General features: G+C 38.7%; 1 protein-coding gene across 1 annotated transcript in view; it reads right to left on the minus strand.

The window, feature by feature from the left end:
* Nucleotides 1-18,239, minus strand: part of KNTC1 (kinetochore associated 1) — a 31,075-nt gene that overhangs the window by 10,010 nt on the left and 2,826 nt on the right. The window contains exons 9-47 of the mRNA XM_066199523.1: nucleotides 17,321-17,414; nucleotides 16,930-16,982; nucleotides 16,555-16,667; nucleotides 16,136-16,190; nucleotides 15,374-15,472; nucleotides 14,944-14,987; nucleotides 14,776-14,841; nucleotides 14,604-14,679; nucleotides 14,304-14,429; nucleotides 14,121-14,210; nucleotides 13,501-13,566; nucleotides 13,218-13,279; nucleotides 12,710-12,821; nucleotides 12,004-12,147; nucleotides 11,723-11,779; nucleotides 11,539-11,640; nucleotides 11,196-11,312; nucleotides 10,616-10,759; nucleotides 10,259-10,357; nucleotides 9,724-9,827; nucleotides 9,502-9,607; nucleotides 9,040-9,174; nucleotides 8,487-8,606; nucleotides 8,105-8,174; nucleotides 7,959-8,026; nucleotides 7,293-7,585; nucleotides 6,934-7,106; nucleotides 6,655-6,752; nucleotides 5,714-5,855; nucleotides 5,209-5,265; nucleotides 4,492-4,655; nucleotides 3,911-4,018; nucleotides 3,127-3,255; nucleotides 2,424-2,540; nucleotides 2,136-2,245; nucleotides 1,701-1,911; nucleotides 916-1,005; nucleotides 527-698; nucleotides 88-146 (exon numbers count right to left, since the gene is read on the minus strand). Coding sequence (XP_066055620.1) covers nucleotides 88-146; nucleotides 527-698; nucleotides 916-1,005; nucleotides 1,701-1,911; nucleotides 2,136-2,245; nucleotides 2,424-2,540; nucleotides 3,127-3,255; nucleotides 3,911-4,018; nucleotides 4,492-4,655; nucleotides 5,209-5,265; nucleotides 5,714-5,855; nucleotides 6,655-6,752; nucleotides 6,934-7,106; nucleotides 7,293-7,585; nucleotides 7,959-8,026; nucleotides 8,105-8,174; nucleotides 8,487-8,606; nucleotides 9,040-9,174; nucleotides 9,502-9,607; nucleotides 9,724-9,827; nucleotides 10,259-10,357; nucleotides 10,616-10,759; nucleotides 11,196-11,312; nucleotides 11,539-11,640; nucleotides 11,723-11,779; nucleotides 12,004-12,147; nucleotides 12,710-12,821; nucleotides 13,218-13,279; nucleotides 13,501-13,566; nucleotides 14,121-14,210; nucleotides 14,304-14,429; nucleotides 14,604-14,679; nucleotides 14,776-14,841; nucleotides 14,944-14,987; nucleotides 15,374-15,472; nucleotides 16,136-16,190; nucleotides 16,555-16,667; nucleotides 16,930-16,982; nucleotides 17,321-17,414 — 4,245 coding nt within the window. The remainder of the gene's footprint in view (nucleotides 1-87; nucleotides 147-526; nucleotides 699-915; nucleotides 1,006-1,700; nucleotides 1,912-2,135; nucleotides 2,246-2,423; nucleotides 2,541-3,126; nucleotides 3,256-3,910; nucleotides 4,019-4,491; nucleotides 4,656-5,208; nucleotides 5,266-5,713; nucleotides 5,856-6,654; nucleotides 6,753-6,933; nucleotides 7,107-7,292; nucleotides 7,586-7,958; nucleotides 8,027-8,104; nucleotides 8,175-8,486; nucleotides 8,607-9,039; nucleotides 9,175-9,501; nucleotides 9,608-9,723; nucleotides 9,828-10,258; nucleotides 10,358-10,615; nucleotides 10,760-11,195; nucleotides 11,313-11,538; nucleotides 11,641-11,722; nucleotides 11,780-12,003; nucleotides 12,148-12,709; nucleotides 12,822-13,217; nucleotides 13,280-13,500; nucleotides 13,567-14,120; nucleotides 14,211-14,303; nucleotides 14,430-14,603; nucleotides 14,680-14,775; nucleotides 14,842-14,943; nucleotides 14,988-15,373; nucleotides 15,473-16,135; nucleotides 16,191-16,554; nucleotides 16,668-16,929; nucleotides 16,983-17,320; nucleotides 17,415-18,239) is intronic.

Raw genomic sequence — 18,239 nt, forward strand, 5'->3', positions numbered from 1 at the left:
CCAGTATCATGCAAAAGATGGAAACTTCTTTTTTTGGGGGTGAGGGGGAATAATATTTAAATCAATTCCTTCAAGCTGTTACTTTACCTTCATTAGTTTGGAAATCAACAGAAGGGTTGGGAAGGTTTCCTCACTGAGCTCTGCAGCTGAAAAGGAAAAGTTGCCTGTGAGAGTCACACAATCCACTGGCAGCTCCCTCTGTGAAATTAAGAACTTCCAATTTATTGGTGGATGGGGACCTCCATTGGGACAGAAAGGAGCTGATCCTAATTATTCCCACTGGGCTGGGAAGTGGGACATGTGGATAAATTTTAGAGGTGCTAGGAAAGAATTTGAGGACAAATCCAGCACTGCTTTTATCATCTTAGCTCCTCTGGGCAGCAATCTGGGAGCACAAGAAGCGCTTTCAGAAGTAGTTGGGATGACAACTGCATCAATGAAGAATTACAGTTAGTATACAACAGAAACTGTGGCATTCTGAAGGTCAGGGATGGCAGAGAAAGGGAATTTGAGATCCTGAACTTACATATGATGTTCCAGAAACATGGGGCAGCTCTGAAGAACAGCAGGTGAAAGGGCAGCCTGGTGTGAGCAGCTGGAGACAAGGGAATCATCTGCTCCAAAACATATTGGTGCTCCAGGTCCACTGGTGGAGCAATCCTCGTGTAAGATTTCAGATGTTTGAGGAGGCTCAAAGCCTAGGGGAAAAAAAAAAAAAAAAAAAAAAAAGAAAATAAATAAGAAAATAGAAATGGCTGAGAAATTACTAGAAATCATTTTTTGGAGGCTATTTTCTGAGGGAAAGATGGGTACATGGAATAATTAATTTAATTTCAACAGTGCTGGATAGCTCCATCAATAAGCAGACATAGCAGAATTGAGGTGCCATTAGCAAGGTCACACATCTGGACACACCTGGCTCAGCTGGATGCTGGTGTTCTTCTCATCAGCACTTTGGATCACCCTCAGGACAATTTCCAGAGTTTCGTAGTCATAAGGATCCAGCTGTTCAAAATAATTATCTGTTTTATAAAAACTGACATGATTTGTCTTACAAAAACATACAAGTGTGTTGATTGTTTTCCCAATTTTAATACCAATTACTGTTTCTTCAGTGTTATGTCGATATAAACATCACGACATAATTCTCTAAAACACTTTTTAAAATCCTAAATCCTAAAAAAAATCATCAGGATTTTGCAGGAAGACCAAACATTAAGTGCTGAAAACAAAATAAAACAAACCCTCAAAACAAACAAAAAAGCCCCCCCTCACCCCACAAAAACCCCAACCCTCCAAAATCCAAAATCAAACCCCAACCAAACAAAAACACCCCCAACATATCATTTTTAGCCCCCACCTATCTTTAATGTAGAACTTTTCCAGTGTATTTAGAAATGATTTTTTTGTTTGATTTTTTGGCTGGTCAGTTTTTAAGGGAAGTGGGGATGAAAGACTTCTGCCTCTCTTTTAAGAAAATTAGGTATGTGGCTGTAATTTCTTTTGTAGAGAAGCAGAAAACTGAAATTTAACATTTACAAGCTTTAAGAAAACTTGGGAAAAGCACAACCTTTTCAGTTTCTGTGAAATGATTAATCTGTCATTTAAGTGACATGCAGCAATTATTAGATGTAGATTCCAGGGATGTGGCTGCGTTGTTTTTATTTTGTTTGGGCTTTATTTTATCATTTTTGTTTTACCTTGTACAATATTCCACTGAGGCTCATGACCAGGTCTTTGGTGCTGTTCAGCAGAGGAATTATTTTTAGTGCTCTAGCCACCAATGTGGAATGAGGTTGCCTCTCACTGCTTTCTGCAGAGTCATCTTCAACATCATTTGTGTTTGAATTCTGGAGCAGAAGGGTTTCAATGCAAAGCTGTAGTGCAGCATCACTGTCCAGCATGAAAGTGCTAGGAAAGAACAGAATATGATTTTCTCTTTGAGCTTTGGTGTCATCAAAGGGTTTCTTTCCTTATGAATAAATTAATCCAAGGGCAGGATGTATTCTGAATAGCATTAAAAAAAAAAAAAGGAGAACAGTTTGCACTTTATATTAATTAGGATTTATTTAAAGCAAAATAGATTTCAGCGGTCATGGTTGTTTTTACAGCAATAGATTTAAGGGAATCAGTACCTGCAGTAATTCAAGATGAGATCTGTGTCCACTTCTGGGTTCTGTACCAGCACTCTTATGAGTTCTTTCTTCCTTACTGGTGGCTGTCTAAACACAGTTTCAAAAGAAATCTGCAGATAGAAACACATTCATCTTCTCAAGAGAGTCTTTTAGACAATATCAAGACTAGATCCTTACGCATTCCATTATCCAAAATACAACACGAAGCTTAATATAATCTCAGCTTACATTGATATTATTAACTGACTATTAATAAGACCCTAGAATAAGTAATAATTAAAACCTTACACCAAATTTACCAAGCTGGATACCCCATTCTGCATCAATAACCAGTTCCTGGAATTTTCTCTTTTCTTCTGCTTCACCATATTGGTCAGCAAGCTCTGCTCCCACCAGAGCTACTGCCTAGAAGGAAGGAGAGGGGAAGTGAATACAAGTCTAATAAATAATTTGAAAATTGGGAATCCTGAGGTCTAAATCCTTAGAGGAACTTCAAACAATTCATAAATGATCACACAACTGTGTAAAATGAAAACAAACCTCTGAGGTGTCAGGACTACCTCACCTCCTGAGCTGATGGCTCAAAGCTGCTTTAAAATTTACTTTCTCTGAAATATTTTCCCAACATTGGAGAAGGCAATACAAAAGGTACTTTTTAGGCATTTTCTCAGAATTTACATTACTCTCCCTCCCCATTTCTTTACTTCCCATCTTCCTTTATATTTTAATAGATGAATTCACTCATTGCATTTGTGAGAACTGCTGGCAGAGAACTACTTATCCAAAATATAACATAGATCTAAATTATGATGGGACCTGAAATAAATCATTTCAAGCTTTGGAATAAGTCATGATGAGGTTGAAAATCACATTAATATTGAGAGCAACTTCCCACTGTGATACAGAGGCAGCTCCTCTCCCAGGGTCCTAAATGAAGGATCTCTTTAAAATTCTTTGTTTGCTAAAGAAATTCAAGGCCTTGGGAATTTACCAAAACTTTTCTGTAATTCTGCCAGGAATTGTTTATGATCTCCCACAGCTTATTGAACATCTCTTCCTTGGGCAAAACAGTGCAGTAGCCCAGGGCCAGGTTCTGATCAATGACACGGGAGTTGAACACCTGTGGTTTGAGGGGGAAAAAAAAAAAAAAGAACTTTAGGAATTTATTTAATTTCTTCAATAGGTCTCTTTGTATCAAGTGCAACGCAGGAAAAACACTCCATAATTTAGACATGTATTGGGAATTTAAGCAAGGGAGGAAAATGAATACAAATGCATTTCAGGATTTAAAATATAAAATCTGAATATCCTGAAGCCAGTCTGAAAGTGACTTCACATAGTCTAAGCTGCCTCAGAAGATGGTACATTGCAGGTTTTGCACAGAGCTTTTTAAAAGTTCCCTCCCCAGGAAAACTACTGATCTAAAACAAATCCAGCATCTCAAATGAGATAGAGAATACCTACAGATCCTAAAGGCCATTACTGTCATTTGGGACCCTAAAGGATCCCCCAAAGGTGAGGCTCCCACCAGAACCTTCCAAGCAGAGCAAATTGAGCAGGAACAAAGTGCCCACAAGGGGCTCAAAGACTTTGGAAAAGGCTGCTCAGGGAGGTGGTTGAGACACCGCTGCTAAAGGTGTTTAAAGACGTGGAGCTCAGGTCATGCTTTAGTTTAAGAGTTGGGCTCTATGATCTCTTTTCCAACTGAAACAATTCCGTGTGGCTGCCAGGTAGAGAAGAAAGTGGCTCCCTCACCCTTTCCAGGGGACTCTTACCTTGTGTAGTAAGTTCAGGACAGAGGTCCTGATGACTGAACTGCTCCTCTCTTTCATGGCTATGAGGAAGCTTCTGGTTTCAGTCAGTAGCAGATTGCTGTCATGTAGCTGTTAGGAAGAAAACAGCACTAATTAAAAATAAATTCTAAATCTTCAGCTTCTTGTCATTTACAGCATAGTAGGAGGTGCTGTAGTAATTGCATTTTCAGATTTAGTTAAGGCCTTACAAAGATTTCTTCTAGATAGGAAAAGGATTTCTGTTTTCCAAGCGCTTTTGAATTGAGGAATGTTTCCTGAATATTCTACTTGTGACTTTTCCCATACTAAACAATAGCAAAACAACATGAAAGAACAGAGTAAAGCATCATTAAAACTCATTCTAGTCTCTGCAGGAAGGCCAGGAATAAAAGCTCCGTTCTGAACACGCTTTGCAAAGAGAGAGGACCATGAAAAACAGGGGAGAAACCACCAGCTCCTTCCACAAACCGACTCAACATCTGATCAAGTGGTGCTAACAAAAGGTCACAGTGAGACCATTTTCCAAATGCTTAGAGAACTACTCTAAACTTGCTAAAAGTCACCTTTTCACTCAGGGCCAGATCCCTGGCGTTTGAAATGCCGTGCTGGAGGCAGGAGCCGAAGGCACAGACCGTGAGCTGCAGGGCCAGCTGGAACTGGCTGCACTCCAGCAGGTTCTGCACTGCTGCAGAGAAGGGACATCCAACAGGCAGCAGGAAGTTTCGTCCTGCGAAATATTTCAAAAACAACCCCAGAAAGTAATTATGAAGCATTTTGTTCTTGGAGTTAATATCAGAGCAGTTTCTCTTTCTCTTCGTTAAAGTTATGGCTCAGGATTTGCCTTAGTTCCCTTTAAAACCTAAAATTCTCAGGGCTTTTAATTTTAATACAGATTCTCATTTTAGTCCAAAATGCACAAGTTTTTGACCAGAAGCTGTCTTCTTGGACAGGCCTCGATGATCTTCACTCACAGTGGTAGAAGTTCTGTCCTGAAGTACAGGTCTTGAGATGCTCAAAAATCCCACGGTGGAATGGTGGGAATTACCACCCAAACTGGTGACTTCTGTGCTGAACCAAACCACCCCCTAAAATATGGCTTCAAGTGGAACATTTAGGCACCTGTGAAAGCCCCCTGTGAGTCAGCCATGCTTGTGCAGGGTGAATTTAAACCTCATGTTTTCCAGTGGTGTGTTTAGACTTCCACTGTGGTGGATGTGCCCTCATGCCCCTGGAGCTGGGTGATTTTTAAGGTCTCTTCCCACCCAAGCAGTGTCTGGTACCTTCCATGAACGCTCTGTGGGCCAGGCTTTGAGACTCCAGGGGGTACAGCTTGTCCTCTGAAAGACAGAAAATGTTCATAGGCAACACCAGCAAGTCTGGGAGAACCCTAAAAATACCCCAGGACATGACATAAAACAGAGACACGTGAACCCCAAGAGCCATTTGCTGCTATTTTTAACTGTGCCTGCTCAGAATTTATTTTCTAGGAGGGAGTATCTCTCAGACTCACAAAGGAATCCAACAGTTTTCAGTAGCTACTTTGTACGTAAATGCCTTGGATGAGACAGTCAACATTAAACTCCTCTTGTGTGAAAATAAGAACCAAACCCAAAGTCATCTTTCCATTCTATACCCCCTGATGGGTATTTCTACTGTGAGTCTTTCTGACTGAGATTTCTGAGGTGCTAATTTCCACACACAAGCTGAATTATTTATATTTCTAGATAAAAATCAAAAAGAAACACAGATTTTATATTGTCTCAGTGTTGAGGAGAGCAAGCTTACCACAAACAGGCAGAACAGCAGAAATGAGCTCATATGCCACTGGAAGAGATATCTGAGGATCAAGGACTATCCCGTCTTCTTTAAAGAAATCATCACAAGTCCACTCTTCATAAGGATCTTTATCTCCTCCAGAAGATGTTGTCTAAGTAAGAACATTGTCAAAAGCACACACATTAAAGGCAGAGTCAATGAGTCCACTAGCAGGTTTCTGTTTTGGAATACAGGAATAGAACATGATGTTCTACTTGAAAGTAGTCATTCTGTGAAATGGCCAGTGGCAACCAATCCATTTCCTACCTGGAGTGGCCACATTTGTCCTTCATGTTGCAGCTGTTTAGCTGTAAAGCCAAAACGTACTCTTATTCAAGTTAATGGAGGCTTTCATAAACATTCTTGGCCAAATATTATAAGCAAACATTTTGCAAATGGACCATTTTCTAGAAAAAAATAACATTTTGGGGATAAACAAGCCCAGCCACTCTGCTCTGCTCCACTCCAGCTGGAAGAGCCCATTCATTTCAAGTAGCCTAAAGCACTGCTTGACCTAAACAGAAAACAAAGCTGCTATTCAACAACTTGATCATCTTAAAGTTTTACAGATCTCTTGGGAAAGCTTTCACACAATACATTCATTTGAAAACCAAACCCTCCCTGCCTCTCGGCCATCCCAGTCCTGGCAGAAGCTGTTTGATAAAACCACTATTTTCAGCAGGATTTATTATACTGAAATGTAAGTGGAGAATGGTCCTTGTGCTTGTCCCACAGCTGCCCTGCTTTTAGGACTCAAATCAGTTCGTTCTTTAAGCAGAAGAACACAAAAATTCTAGGAAATTTTTATTAGTGGATTTTTTTTTGTTGTTGTTGTTGTTGGCTTTTTGATTAAAGAGTGCTGGAGAAATGAGAGGGAAAAGAATACATACGGTGAACAGCATAGAAAATACCTCTGCTGTAAATTCATAGCTGTCCATTTGGCACTGTCCATGAATTTCCTTGGCAAGTGAAGTATATTTACACAGTTCCAGACAATCCAAGACTAAATCTGTAAAAATATTGAGATCATTAGCAGGAATGGAAGGTTCCTCTGTCCAATGAAAAGGAAACAATATTGCAGCGCCTATTTTCATAGATGCAGAAGTAGAAATTCACTTGGTTTTCAGGTTTATTGAGCACTGCTTGGAGAGCTGGGCTCCCAACATGAACACAGTGGGAACAGGAATTACCTGGACTGCAGAGTGTGGCTGCTTGGCCAGCCAGCTCATGGATCACTGCCGGGAGATCCATGCCATGGGGAGTGATCATTGGAACATCAGCTCCCAGCAGATGGCAAAGCCTTTGGCACACTGCAAACAGCAGCTTCCCTGTATTTTCATTCCAGCTGTTTTCAAAGAACTCCCTATTAAGAAAGAAAAGGATGTTAAAAATAAAAAAGCCAGTAGCTCTTAGTGCTTTCACTTAATTCTGTCCTAATTATTTAACTAAAAACCCCCTTTCCTTTGCTCTACATCTTTCAAAAAAGTGGCAGAAATAGTTCAGAAAAGCCCATTAGAAGTGATGATCTTGAAAAGCTCTGCAGTTTTACCTGCATATATTGACAGCCACTTCCACTTTTCCATCCTCCAGGGCTCTCAAGGCCAGTTTTTCTCCCAGTTCATGCTCTGAGACTTGCAGGAGCAAAGCCAGTCTGTACAACCTGGATACAGTGGGAGGGGTTTTGGCCTTGCCCCCTTGTGAATTAGAATTCACTGCTGGCACATTTCTAGACTTGGATGCAGATCTGACACGTTCGTAAGAGCTTATGTGATCCTCAAGAAATGAAGATATAAGTGAAGGGTTCCTGTATTCTTCATCTGAGAGAAAGATATCAAAATACTCCTGCAACAAAAAATATTATATATTTGTATCCATGTAACTTCCTTTAAATTACTTTTTTGTTTTACCTACTGTCCTAAGATCTTAATAAATTCTTACAGCACTCTATCATGAACTATTTGAAGTATTAGCAATTAAGGTTTTAGTGAGAGTATCTGATTTTTGTTTTAAATAGACAACTGAGTTCTAATTGGGCACTTCTCCAGACTAGACTGAATTGCTAGATTAGCCTTAGAATCAATTTGAAGTCAGTAAGAAAAACAACCTTTGCACACACCTTGTAAAAACAATTAATTTCTAGTATGATCCAAGTGATAAGAACAACTGGAGCAACTACAACAAATCCAAAGGGATTTAAAGCAATAAAAATGCCCACCTGCAGGGTAGCAAGTGTTTCAAACATCTTCAGGTTTTCTTGACATTCATATTTCTTCACGGGATTGTCTGTTGGAGGAGAAAAACAATTACATTTTGATTCCATTTACACAAGGAAGATGTAAGATGTTGAAGTTGTAGCTTTACCTTTTTGAATGCTGAACTGGAATTTAAGGACTTCCACCAGTGTCTTAGTCATAAAGGTTTGTGTTTTTTGCTGCAGGAAAGGAAGAGGTTTTTGTATTATTTTTGTTAAATGTTGCTAGAACAGACTTGGGCTTCAGCTGTCAAAGTACAACGCAATGTTCCACAAACTTCTTAAGCAAGTTACCAAGTCTAATGTACAACCAGTTGAAAAGCAAAGGAACAAAAAGTTATTTCACATATTAATCCTTCATAGAAGCAGTAAATATTTTATAGGTCTGATATATGTTTATTCCACAGTCTGTTAGCTCTCACAGGCAATATCCAGAGCTCTCCCTTTTCAGAATAACTTGTGTGCACTTTGTGATGTGAAAAGCTTCAGTACCTCTTCAGGATCATCTGCTTTGTTCTGTAACACCAGTCTTCCCCACAGAGTCAATCTCTCTGCGACTTCCTCAGCCTTAGCAAGAGGCAGAGATTTTAACAAGGTCAGAGATTCCTCTCCCTGAAGGGAGAAAAAAGAAACAAACAAAATTAGAACAGAAATAATAAAAAGGAAAGGGCATTTGCTTTTGGAAGAGCTGAGTTATGTGTACATTCTTGTTCTGATGCAATGGCTGCACAATGGCCATGAGGGTAAGCAAAAACAATACAGGAGAACGTGTAGAGACTTCAATTCCAAACTCATCTGGTGTACTTAAGGTCATAACTCTCACCCTATTCTGCCACAAAAGAAGGATAAAGCTCTGACAAAGAACTAATTTTCAATGCTAAACATAGGCAGTTAGGTGTCAAATTAATAATTTGAATTAAAAATACATCTGCAAACTGCTTATAAGGAGATTTCAGCAATACAGACAACAGCTTTGCTCCTGTTTTGTCAAGAGGTCTCAGTGTCTGTAAATTCCAGGATCAACTGCCACGAATTATTTCCCTACCCTTTCTCTGTCAATCAGGTCCATCATCCTCAGGAAATAGACTTCCCCAGTGGGAAGCATGTAGGCTTCCACAATTTTCAAGGCATCCTCCAAGCAACTAGGGGTGTCTTGTTTGAGAATGTATCTCACAAGCCTCTGTAAGAAGAAAACAGAAATGGACTTTAGTTAGTTGATGTACAGGATAACAGGAGTTAGTTTGTACACACTGCTTTACCAATGGAATTGTTCAGTTTGTATCAAGCGACTTGGAAGCGTCAAACTTCTATCTAGAGAAAAGCTGACTGAAGTGAAACTGGGAGAAAACAGGGCTGAACAGGGGACTGAATTAGCCTGGGAAATCTGAAAATTTGTCTGCTTCCTCAGGATATTGAGGAACTTCTCCAGAAATATTCATGTCTTCTTCTAATGAAGAGGAGATGTTCACTGCGACCTTTGGAGAAATCTCAAGTCTTGGTAACTTACCATTATCATCTGCTTGTCCTTTAAAAGATTGGTATCTCTTATCCCATAGGCTCTCAAAAGCTTCTTCATCTCCATCAGCCGGTAACTTTCCTGCAGCAACTTCACTCTGGGGACAAATTCAACCATCATTAATTCCTTTGCCACCCCCAGGTACAGGATCTAATCATCACATCACACACACAGTATTCCCCCAGCCAAGGGTAGCCTGTGGATGCTGCTCACTTGACATGGTTCATTTCCAGGTGCTGTCTGACCAGCTGCTCCACTGCTGCGCTCCACGGCACCATAGCTCCGTGCATGATCTGCAGGACTGCATCAAACTTCAGCTGCAAAAGGGACACAAACAGCTCACTTCTCAAAATAAGTTCCAAAGTAGTCCCTTGAAGTATTGTTCACCTGTGACTGATCCCTTTAGGCAAGTATTTTATTTCCTTGCCCAATCTGCACTTGCATGCAGGGCATTTATTGTCATCATATGATGTGTCAAGTTCAATTAGAAAATGCTTGCAGTCATTTATGACACTGTGGCCCAATACATATTAAAATTGGTGAGTTTTCCATGTGATGACATCACAACTACAATTACATCCTCAAAAACTATCACAGGGGAGACGACTAAAATAGAATAAGAAGACTACACACTATTTTCTCCTCGCAGCACTCATTAAAAATGTCCTCAGAGGATTATGTAAAAATCACTTTTGGCTCTGAACTGACGTGTAGGAGTCACTTGATGCCTTTCATAAAACATACTTACATCTGTGTCAGAGATGCAGCCAATGACAGCCACAGCCTTGGCCTCCCAGGCAGTTTCAAACACTGAAATAGATCGTGTCCTACAACGCTCCAGCAAATCCTGTGTGTTTTGAAAAAGGTGATGAGAACATTTGAAATCAGAAAAGATAGGAGTATCTTATAGCATGAACAAAAACGTCAAGTTTTCTGGGCATTAAAGGATTGTTTCATAACTGAAACAGTAACTTAGTTCATTGACAGCAATAGGATTATTCTAAAAGCTGGGCCTAAAATTCAGTTGTAAATTCAAATGTTCACCAGACTTTATTGCTTCCTGATGCTGAAATAGCTTTCTTCAAAAGGAAGAAAATATGGATACCTTGACATACTGTAGAAGAAGCTCATCTTTTTGTAGGTGGTGTTCACACAGGTAGGGTTTTATAAACTTCTCCAAAATCGATGGGACAAGCTCTGGTGCCAAAATTTTGTCAAGCATGCGAAACACAATCGTGGTTGCATTTTCCTGGGCAGCAAGTGGGAAAAGGCCATGTTAGAGCACCACACGTGTCAGTGCAGGGCCATTTACATCTCTGATACATAATCCAACATCTGAAATCAACTGAAAGATTTCCAGAGCAAGAACCCTCTTTAGCTCAAATAAACCCTTGCATTTACAAAGCTTTTCTTGTTCAGTTGTACTTCCAATTTCTCTGTTGCCAATCCTTGTACCATGGAGTTTGTGCCCCAGCTTCTCACAGTGTCTTATGTTATATTTATAATCTGAGTTGAAAGAAAATTTATAACACAACTTATCAAATAGTCTTAGCAGCTTATGAATGGAAGTTTAACTAACATCCATCAGGATTCCTCTTTTGTCTGACTTCAAATTACATGCTATGAGATTCTTCCCTTTTTCAGAAGAAACTGAAAAGCACTTTTTCAAGCGTCTGCAGGGTTACCTTTTCAAAATCACAGAATGCCAGCCTGCAGTTGTATTTTCTGTACAGATTTCTCAACTCCTGTAAATCATTTACCAGCTTCTTTAACTTCTGTATCTCTTCACAGTCACCCCACCTCTGAAACAGTGTTGAGAAGTGAAATGTTAGGAGAAAAGACCATTAAGAGGCTGTCATCAACTTTTTTAAAATCCTTAAACAAAAGAAAATTGGAACTTGGCTCTTTCCTTCCATGGAATCAAGTCAGTCTTCACCAAAACCTAATTATCATGCACTCCAGCTCAAGCATACAGCATCTGTTTGAAGTCTCTTAGTAGCTAAATCTTGTATTTGTTACATTTCTTACCAGAGGAGTCCACTTGCCAAAAGCTGTCACTCCCAGTTCACCTTGATTTTTACTTGTAAAAAAAACCTCTGCCACTTGGAGTCCATTTTCAGGCCAGTTTGCCTGTCCAAAATAATTGATATTAGCAAACTGTATCATACATCTAGAAACACAAGATGTGCCAAGTTTCTGCAGTGTGATTTACCTTGTCAGTTAATTCAAGGTTTCGAGCAGCTTGTTCCAGCCATTTTGCTAATATTTTCTGGAAAAAAATACAGTCATAAGTAGTTATGCTATCTATCAAAGCAAAATTTGCCATTAGAGACTTCTTTCAAAAAGAAATAATTTCTAGTATAAACACTAGGGAAAAGAATCCATTTGAAAGACAGAGGAACAAGTTCCTGACATTCAGAAGTCTGGAGGTCTGACAGTAAAATCATTTTAGTCTGAGAAAATTACAATTTACAGTTCTTAAGCCATTCTCACCTGTCCATCTGGCACAAGGCTTCTTGAGAAGGGGATCACAAAATTTTTAAGCCACACACAAAGTTCCTTCAAAGGAGCAGTGAAATGGATGGCACTGAGCAAATCCTTCAGCATTTTCTCATCAAAGCTGCTTTCAAAATCAGCCTGAAATATCAAACCAGAACAATTACAGATCCATGGAGTCTATGTTCATCTGATACTCTGTACAGCTGTTTCACTAATAGGAAGAGCCAGTAAATGTCACAAAGAGAAAATCTCTTTGATTTTTTTGAAAAATCTCCTGCACTAAAAAAATAAAGTAACAGCATACACACAGTATCTTAAACGTGTCATTCAGAGTAAGGAGTCTGTGTGTGATAAGTTTTAAAGGATTTTAAAGGATTTAAATGCCCACTTAAAAATTCTGAGAGCTGTGCTTGCAAGAAAGCGAATGGAAGATTATAAGCACTGCAGAATAAATCAAATTGCCATGACTCAGAAATACGAATTCTGACATCAGAAATACCAGTTTATTCCTGAATCAATAAGAAGTTCAGCCTCCTAAGCATCCAGGTGAACAGGTAATTATTGTGGTAATTGATGAGATTCTGCCATGGACCTTGGCCTCTCTGAGGAGCTGCTTTGTAACAGCCCTGTGAAATGAGCCTGGAAAACTGAAGAGATTTAACTCCCTCCATAAATCCCAGAGATGTCTGTGCCAGCTCACCTGGTGCCTAAGCCAGAGGTACTGTGCACAAGCCAAATTTCCTTCTTCCAGCTGAAAAACAATAAACTTGAACACGTCCTCATTATTCAGGAATTCTGTCCAAGCAATGCCACTGAAAGTGAGAGGGGGAAGAGAAGTCTTGTTAAACATCATTATCAAAGGAACTGGAGGGAGAACTTCAAAGCTTTTCTACCTAGTGCTGGATGTTGTAAGAAACAACAGGAGGTGTACTTTGTGTTTGGATAAAATCACAATCCCTCCTATGCTACTGAACAAAAAAAAATCTTTTTAAGTGTTGGTGAGACAGATAATTTGTGTTTTCAACACACAAGATGACTCAACCTCTCTGCATTCTCCCTTCTCCACAGCACAGGATGGGAAACTTCAGGCAGAGAAGGAAGAGTTTGAAGTTTAGTGAATCCAGATTAAAAAACTAAAATAATCTTAATTTCAGTGATACAGGCTTAATCACAATTAAATTGACTTTAGTTCTTAAACACAAACAAACCTGAATTTCTCTAGTCCAAAAGCTTCACAGAATGTTGTAAGCCTGGCCTGAGCTCTCAATACCTGAATGCAGATGAGATTTAAGGTTAATATTTGCCTTAACATTGTTACACTACATGATTAGAGCACTGATTCTGTTCTCTTTCATACTATAAAATAGAATTTTGTTTAGACTTTTAAAAAATTCAGCTGTAGTTTAGAGTTATAATTTGAATTTGCAGTTTGTAAAACTCTACATTGCAATTGTTAATATGATACTGCAGGTCCAAGAAATTTGTCCTCACCTCAGCTATGGATACTGGAGCCCCATCAGATGGTGGAGCATTGGTTCTATTATCTTTCTTCAAGATCTGAAAAAAAAGGACATGAAAGGGTTTGGCTGATAACTGAGAACATGCCAGACAGGACTGTGAGTGCAGTAAAGACATGAGCAAAAAGTCAGGACTTCTGTAGACTGAGATTTTACAATGTTAGATTGGATCTAACCCGACCCAGTCCAATCTGGTTGGATTTCTGCACGGATGGAGGATCAGACAGATAATGTGTATCCCTCTGGTTCTGCTTGATAAGACTAAAATAAAGAAAACAAAAAAAGCTGACCTACTTTGAGCTTTAGTTTGAAAATTAATATTTTAAAAGTGCTTTAAAAAGCTGCTACTCAAAACTAAACCCTGCTTTCTGATGCAAAAATAAAACTGTGAGCTCTTTTTTGCCCTTGAGCAATACCAAGAATGAGGTTGGAACGAGACTTGCTGCTTCTTCATGTTTGGTTACATAGGATTTATAATGCCTTCACTTTTGCCTTTTGGAATGGCTGCAACTGGTTCGTGCCTCTCTCAAGTTGTACAGAAAGGTGGAAGAGAAGTTGAAGAGTAGAAGAAATAGAAACAAATAAACCCCTTACTCTGCCTTTAGCATAATTCAGCATTTCTCGAGTGGTTTCATACAGTGGCCACGGAGCATTGATGCAGTAATTCACAACAAACTGGCTGTCCTGTTTGCACAAGGAAACAACTGGAATTAATTCCATCATCCTTTATAATTTGAATTGCTTCAGTAGGGAAAGAGGGTAGAAACAAAAACAAACCTGAATTTTCTGCAAATTTTCTTTGGCTTCATTGCCAAGATCCAGCAAAGCTTCCTGACCATAACTCCCAAGAGAAGCTGAAGCCAGTTTCTCTAAAATAGTGTTTGCTTTTACTTTGTATACAAGCTGTTTAAAAAAAAAAATATACAATTCTGGTGAGTTGTTTTATGAGGTAACATTCCTTGGAAATATTTGTTATATTTTTAATACTTTCTGTTGGACTGCAGGGCAAGAACCTTACTCATAATTTCAGTTATACTCATTAACCTCAAATGTGTTTATCATGAATGAACAACTCACCTCAACATCCAGTCCAAACTGAATAGCAAAATTCTCTGCTTCAGTGAACTTGTGTTTGTGCAGTAAACGACTTAGTCTGGGGATGGAATAAAATAAAGCACTTCAGTGTGAGTCCAGATATTAAAAGATATGTCAGATATATGACACAATGGTTTTTCACAGAAACCAGTACCTATTTTCTGGCAAGGCTTCAGTTAAACTTCTCATCACAACTATAGAAACGGGGTCTTCCGAGGGCCTGAGGATGAGAGGGAATTATGTGAATTTACCAACTCTACGTGGAAATAATCTGCCACTTTTATATAATCATGAGCTAGTTACAAACAAAATATTATCTTACATCTGATGCTTTTCACGAATTCCTTCCAAGAAGTATATTGTATCCTGTAGTGTGCAATGACAGAAACCATCAGGTGAAATGAAATTAATTCCAAATAAATCCAGAGCATTTTTCTATGCTAAGAGAACTTAAAAAACTTCCCTCAGTTTTTAGCTGTAACAGCAGCAGGAACAACTGGCAGTGCTATTAAATAGTGCAAGAGACCTCAGACTAAATTTAAATTGTTCAGTTTGCTTCATACTGGGATATTTTTCTCTATCCTTTGGGGACATCACTTAATCTTTCTTTGTAAGGTTCCTGCACAGTTTCTAGCAGAAATTGGTTCTAACCTAACAAGACTATTTACACATATTAATATTTAATTTAATATTTACACATACTAAGACAACTGTATTTCTTCAAAGTACAAAAAGAAATCCTCAAAACCTACAGTGCAAATCCCACTTTGAACAAGGGAAGAAACAAGAGACACTTCCAGAGAATAGAGCTGTTGCATGGTGGGCAATGCAAAAACCATCAGGCTTCTCATCTACAAAAAAAATAAGGGAGAAAACAAAGAAGTCAGAAAGACTTTTTTCTCTTACGCTAATGAGGGAATGAAATTTGCAGAATCATTTCTGAATTCTTATGGAATGAAGAGGGCAGCATTTGTAGGACTTTTAATGGAATGCAGATCGCCAGTTTGAGGAAGTTTAATGAAGCTACAGATGTTGCCTCCCTCTCTCTCTCTAGGCCTATTATGTATAATTCAACAGGTTTAACCTAATTTTTAAAACTGCACAATGCTCATCCTGATATTTTATTTCAGCTGACTGCACTGACTGTACCTGGGGGTAGATGCTGAAGGCAGCAGAGACATTTGTTCTAAAGAAATCTGTGACGGGGTGTAAGATAATGATAAGTTTTGCTGTTCTTCCTTGTCTGCCTACCTCAAAAAAACAAACAAATAAACCCCAAACCATCCATATAAACCTAAGCCAGGGACTGCTTGGCTTGGTCACCACCAAAAAAATTCCAACAGCCCCCACCTGCTAGACCCTGATAAGTAGATGGTCACATCTCAGTATGGACTTTAGGCTCCTCAGAATTCTCTTGCACCAAATTTTGCCACCTCCACCCCTCTCCCCATTTTTTTTTCCTATGAGCAAGTACATAACAATTAAGGAACAGAACAGAGAGAAGGAGATTATACCTGTTTGTCATCTGGCATTGTCATGACAATCAGTTTCACATTGGCAAGCCCTTGCCTAATGGATGAGAAAGAGAGAAAAGAAAGCAAAATTTGCTGCATGAATCTTAGGTTAAAACTGTGAAATATTTTTGCTTCTGAGTTTTAGAAAATTTTGCATTCCATGACAACAAATACATTTCAAAATCCCTTTATATTTTAATATATAGCTGTATAGTTTCTAGCACTTTCTCTCACTTTAGAACCGTAGTTACACTTTTTCACATAATTCTGTTTAATCTTAATTTTTAAGGAAAGGAATTTCTAACAAGGACTAACAATGCTGTTTGGTACCAGCACCTGGGCCAAGATGATGAGATATTTCATAGAAATCACAGCACCAGACAACTTTTCACCTCTCAGTGCTGCAACACTTCACTTACCACGTGACTTGAGAGGAATCTGACTCAGTAGTGAGAAGAAATTCTTCAACATGTATTAAAGGCCAATCCCAAATTAGAATGAGAGAATAAATATCCCACGTGCTCAAGATGTTCTAGATTAAAAAATATCAGACATGATTTCATGTTTTCCTCGCAGAAGACAGTTTTTGAGCAAAAAATTACATTTTGTGGCTTAAATAATGACATGGGGTAGAAATAAAAAAAAAAAACAACACAGGAAGATCAAGATGCTCTTGATATAAGTAAATATACCAGCTTAATTTTACAGAAATGTCACTTGAAACCTTAAAAAAAGTTTATAAGCTGGTTCAAGAACATTGTAGAGTGAAAATTAAGGCAAATCATTACCCATACCTCTGTATCCAAGACAAACAGCTGATTGTCAAGGACTTGAAGTTTTGCAGCACCTGAAAAACATTAATACTCACATAAATTAATTATTTTTCTTGAGATACTTATCAGAAGCAAAAAAATATTCAAACACACAGCCAAGTGTTGGAAATCTCGTGATTTAACCATATGGAACTTCCCAGGACTGTGCAAAGTTTAGCTTAAAGAGAATTGTGATGTAGGTAACTAAATTAAACCACCATTTTGAAGCCCGCATTTTGGCTGTACCTTTACAAAAACGTTCTGTTTGGTACCTGTGAATTTATTAAAAACAATGAAACGACCAAAAATTAGTACATTCTACAATTAAATATGAAATCTACACTCATCTATGAAAAGATAAAACCTCCTTTACCTTGGATCAGACTTGAATCAGCAAAGCTTTGAGCAGACACCAGGGCATTGCCGGGGTCCACCTCCCATTTGGAGAGCACATAATCCCCTTTACCCTGTGAGGAGAGGCAAAGTAAAACGGGGTTACACAGGAGATATTTGACCACTGACAGGTCTGCTTCTGCAATTGATCTCTAACTTGGAAAGCTGCAAAAATAAATTTAACTTCATCCTTCTACTGATGTGCAGAAAAATACACTGATTTCTTTGTTTTTAATTTAACCTTTTTCCCTTCTCCTTTCGAGACCGGCCCTTGTTACAGTGATTGTTACACTCAGCAGTTTTTGGCTCTTTGAAAAACAGTATTTCAAAATTTCCGCTTTCCGTTCTGATAGAACATAAAAGCTGAATGAAATTACACTGGGCCTGCTGAGGAAAATCCCATGGAATTCAACAGGCTTCAAAAAATAAAGTCAGACTTGTTTGCAGCCCCAAATTACATTTCAAAGCATGTCTATATTTTAATTTCTTTATTAGTTCCTGTACTTAATTCATGCTTAAAAGCTTTGTTGAATTAGACCGTGTTATTTTAGCAGGCCTTGTTGAATGAGACCCTGATTGGAAGATTCTTACCAGCTCTGGTTTTGTCTGTGAACTCAAGGATAGTATCTATAAACAATCCAGCCTGTACAGACCAGCAACTGGTGGTTTACTCAGCTCAGAAATTCAGGGTGAAAAGATTTTCCCCTCATCCATCATAACAAAGTAATTTTGGAAATGACAGCAGTTATTTCCTTATGAGAAAAACTCTGGACAGCCTGCACAAGTGATAACCTTTAAATTTACAGTGAAGGAAATGAAAGGCAAAGCAGTGCAAAAAAGCTGACGAGCTGCTTTTTCAAGCAGCTGGAGACAAATTTTGGTGCAGATCCAGAAATGCC

Source organism: Chamaea fasciata, unplaced genomic scaffold (genome assembly GCF_029207755.1).
Source record: "Chamaea fasciata isolate MVZ Bird 193981 ecotype frontalis unplaced genomic scaffold, bChaFas1.0.hap1 SCAF_18, whole genome shotgun sequence".
NCBI classification, from domain to species: domain Eukaryota; kingdom Metazoa; phylum Chordata; class Aves; order Passeriformes; family Sylviidae; genus Chamaea; species Chamaea fasciata.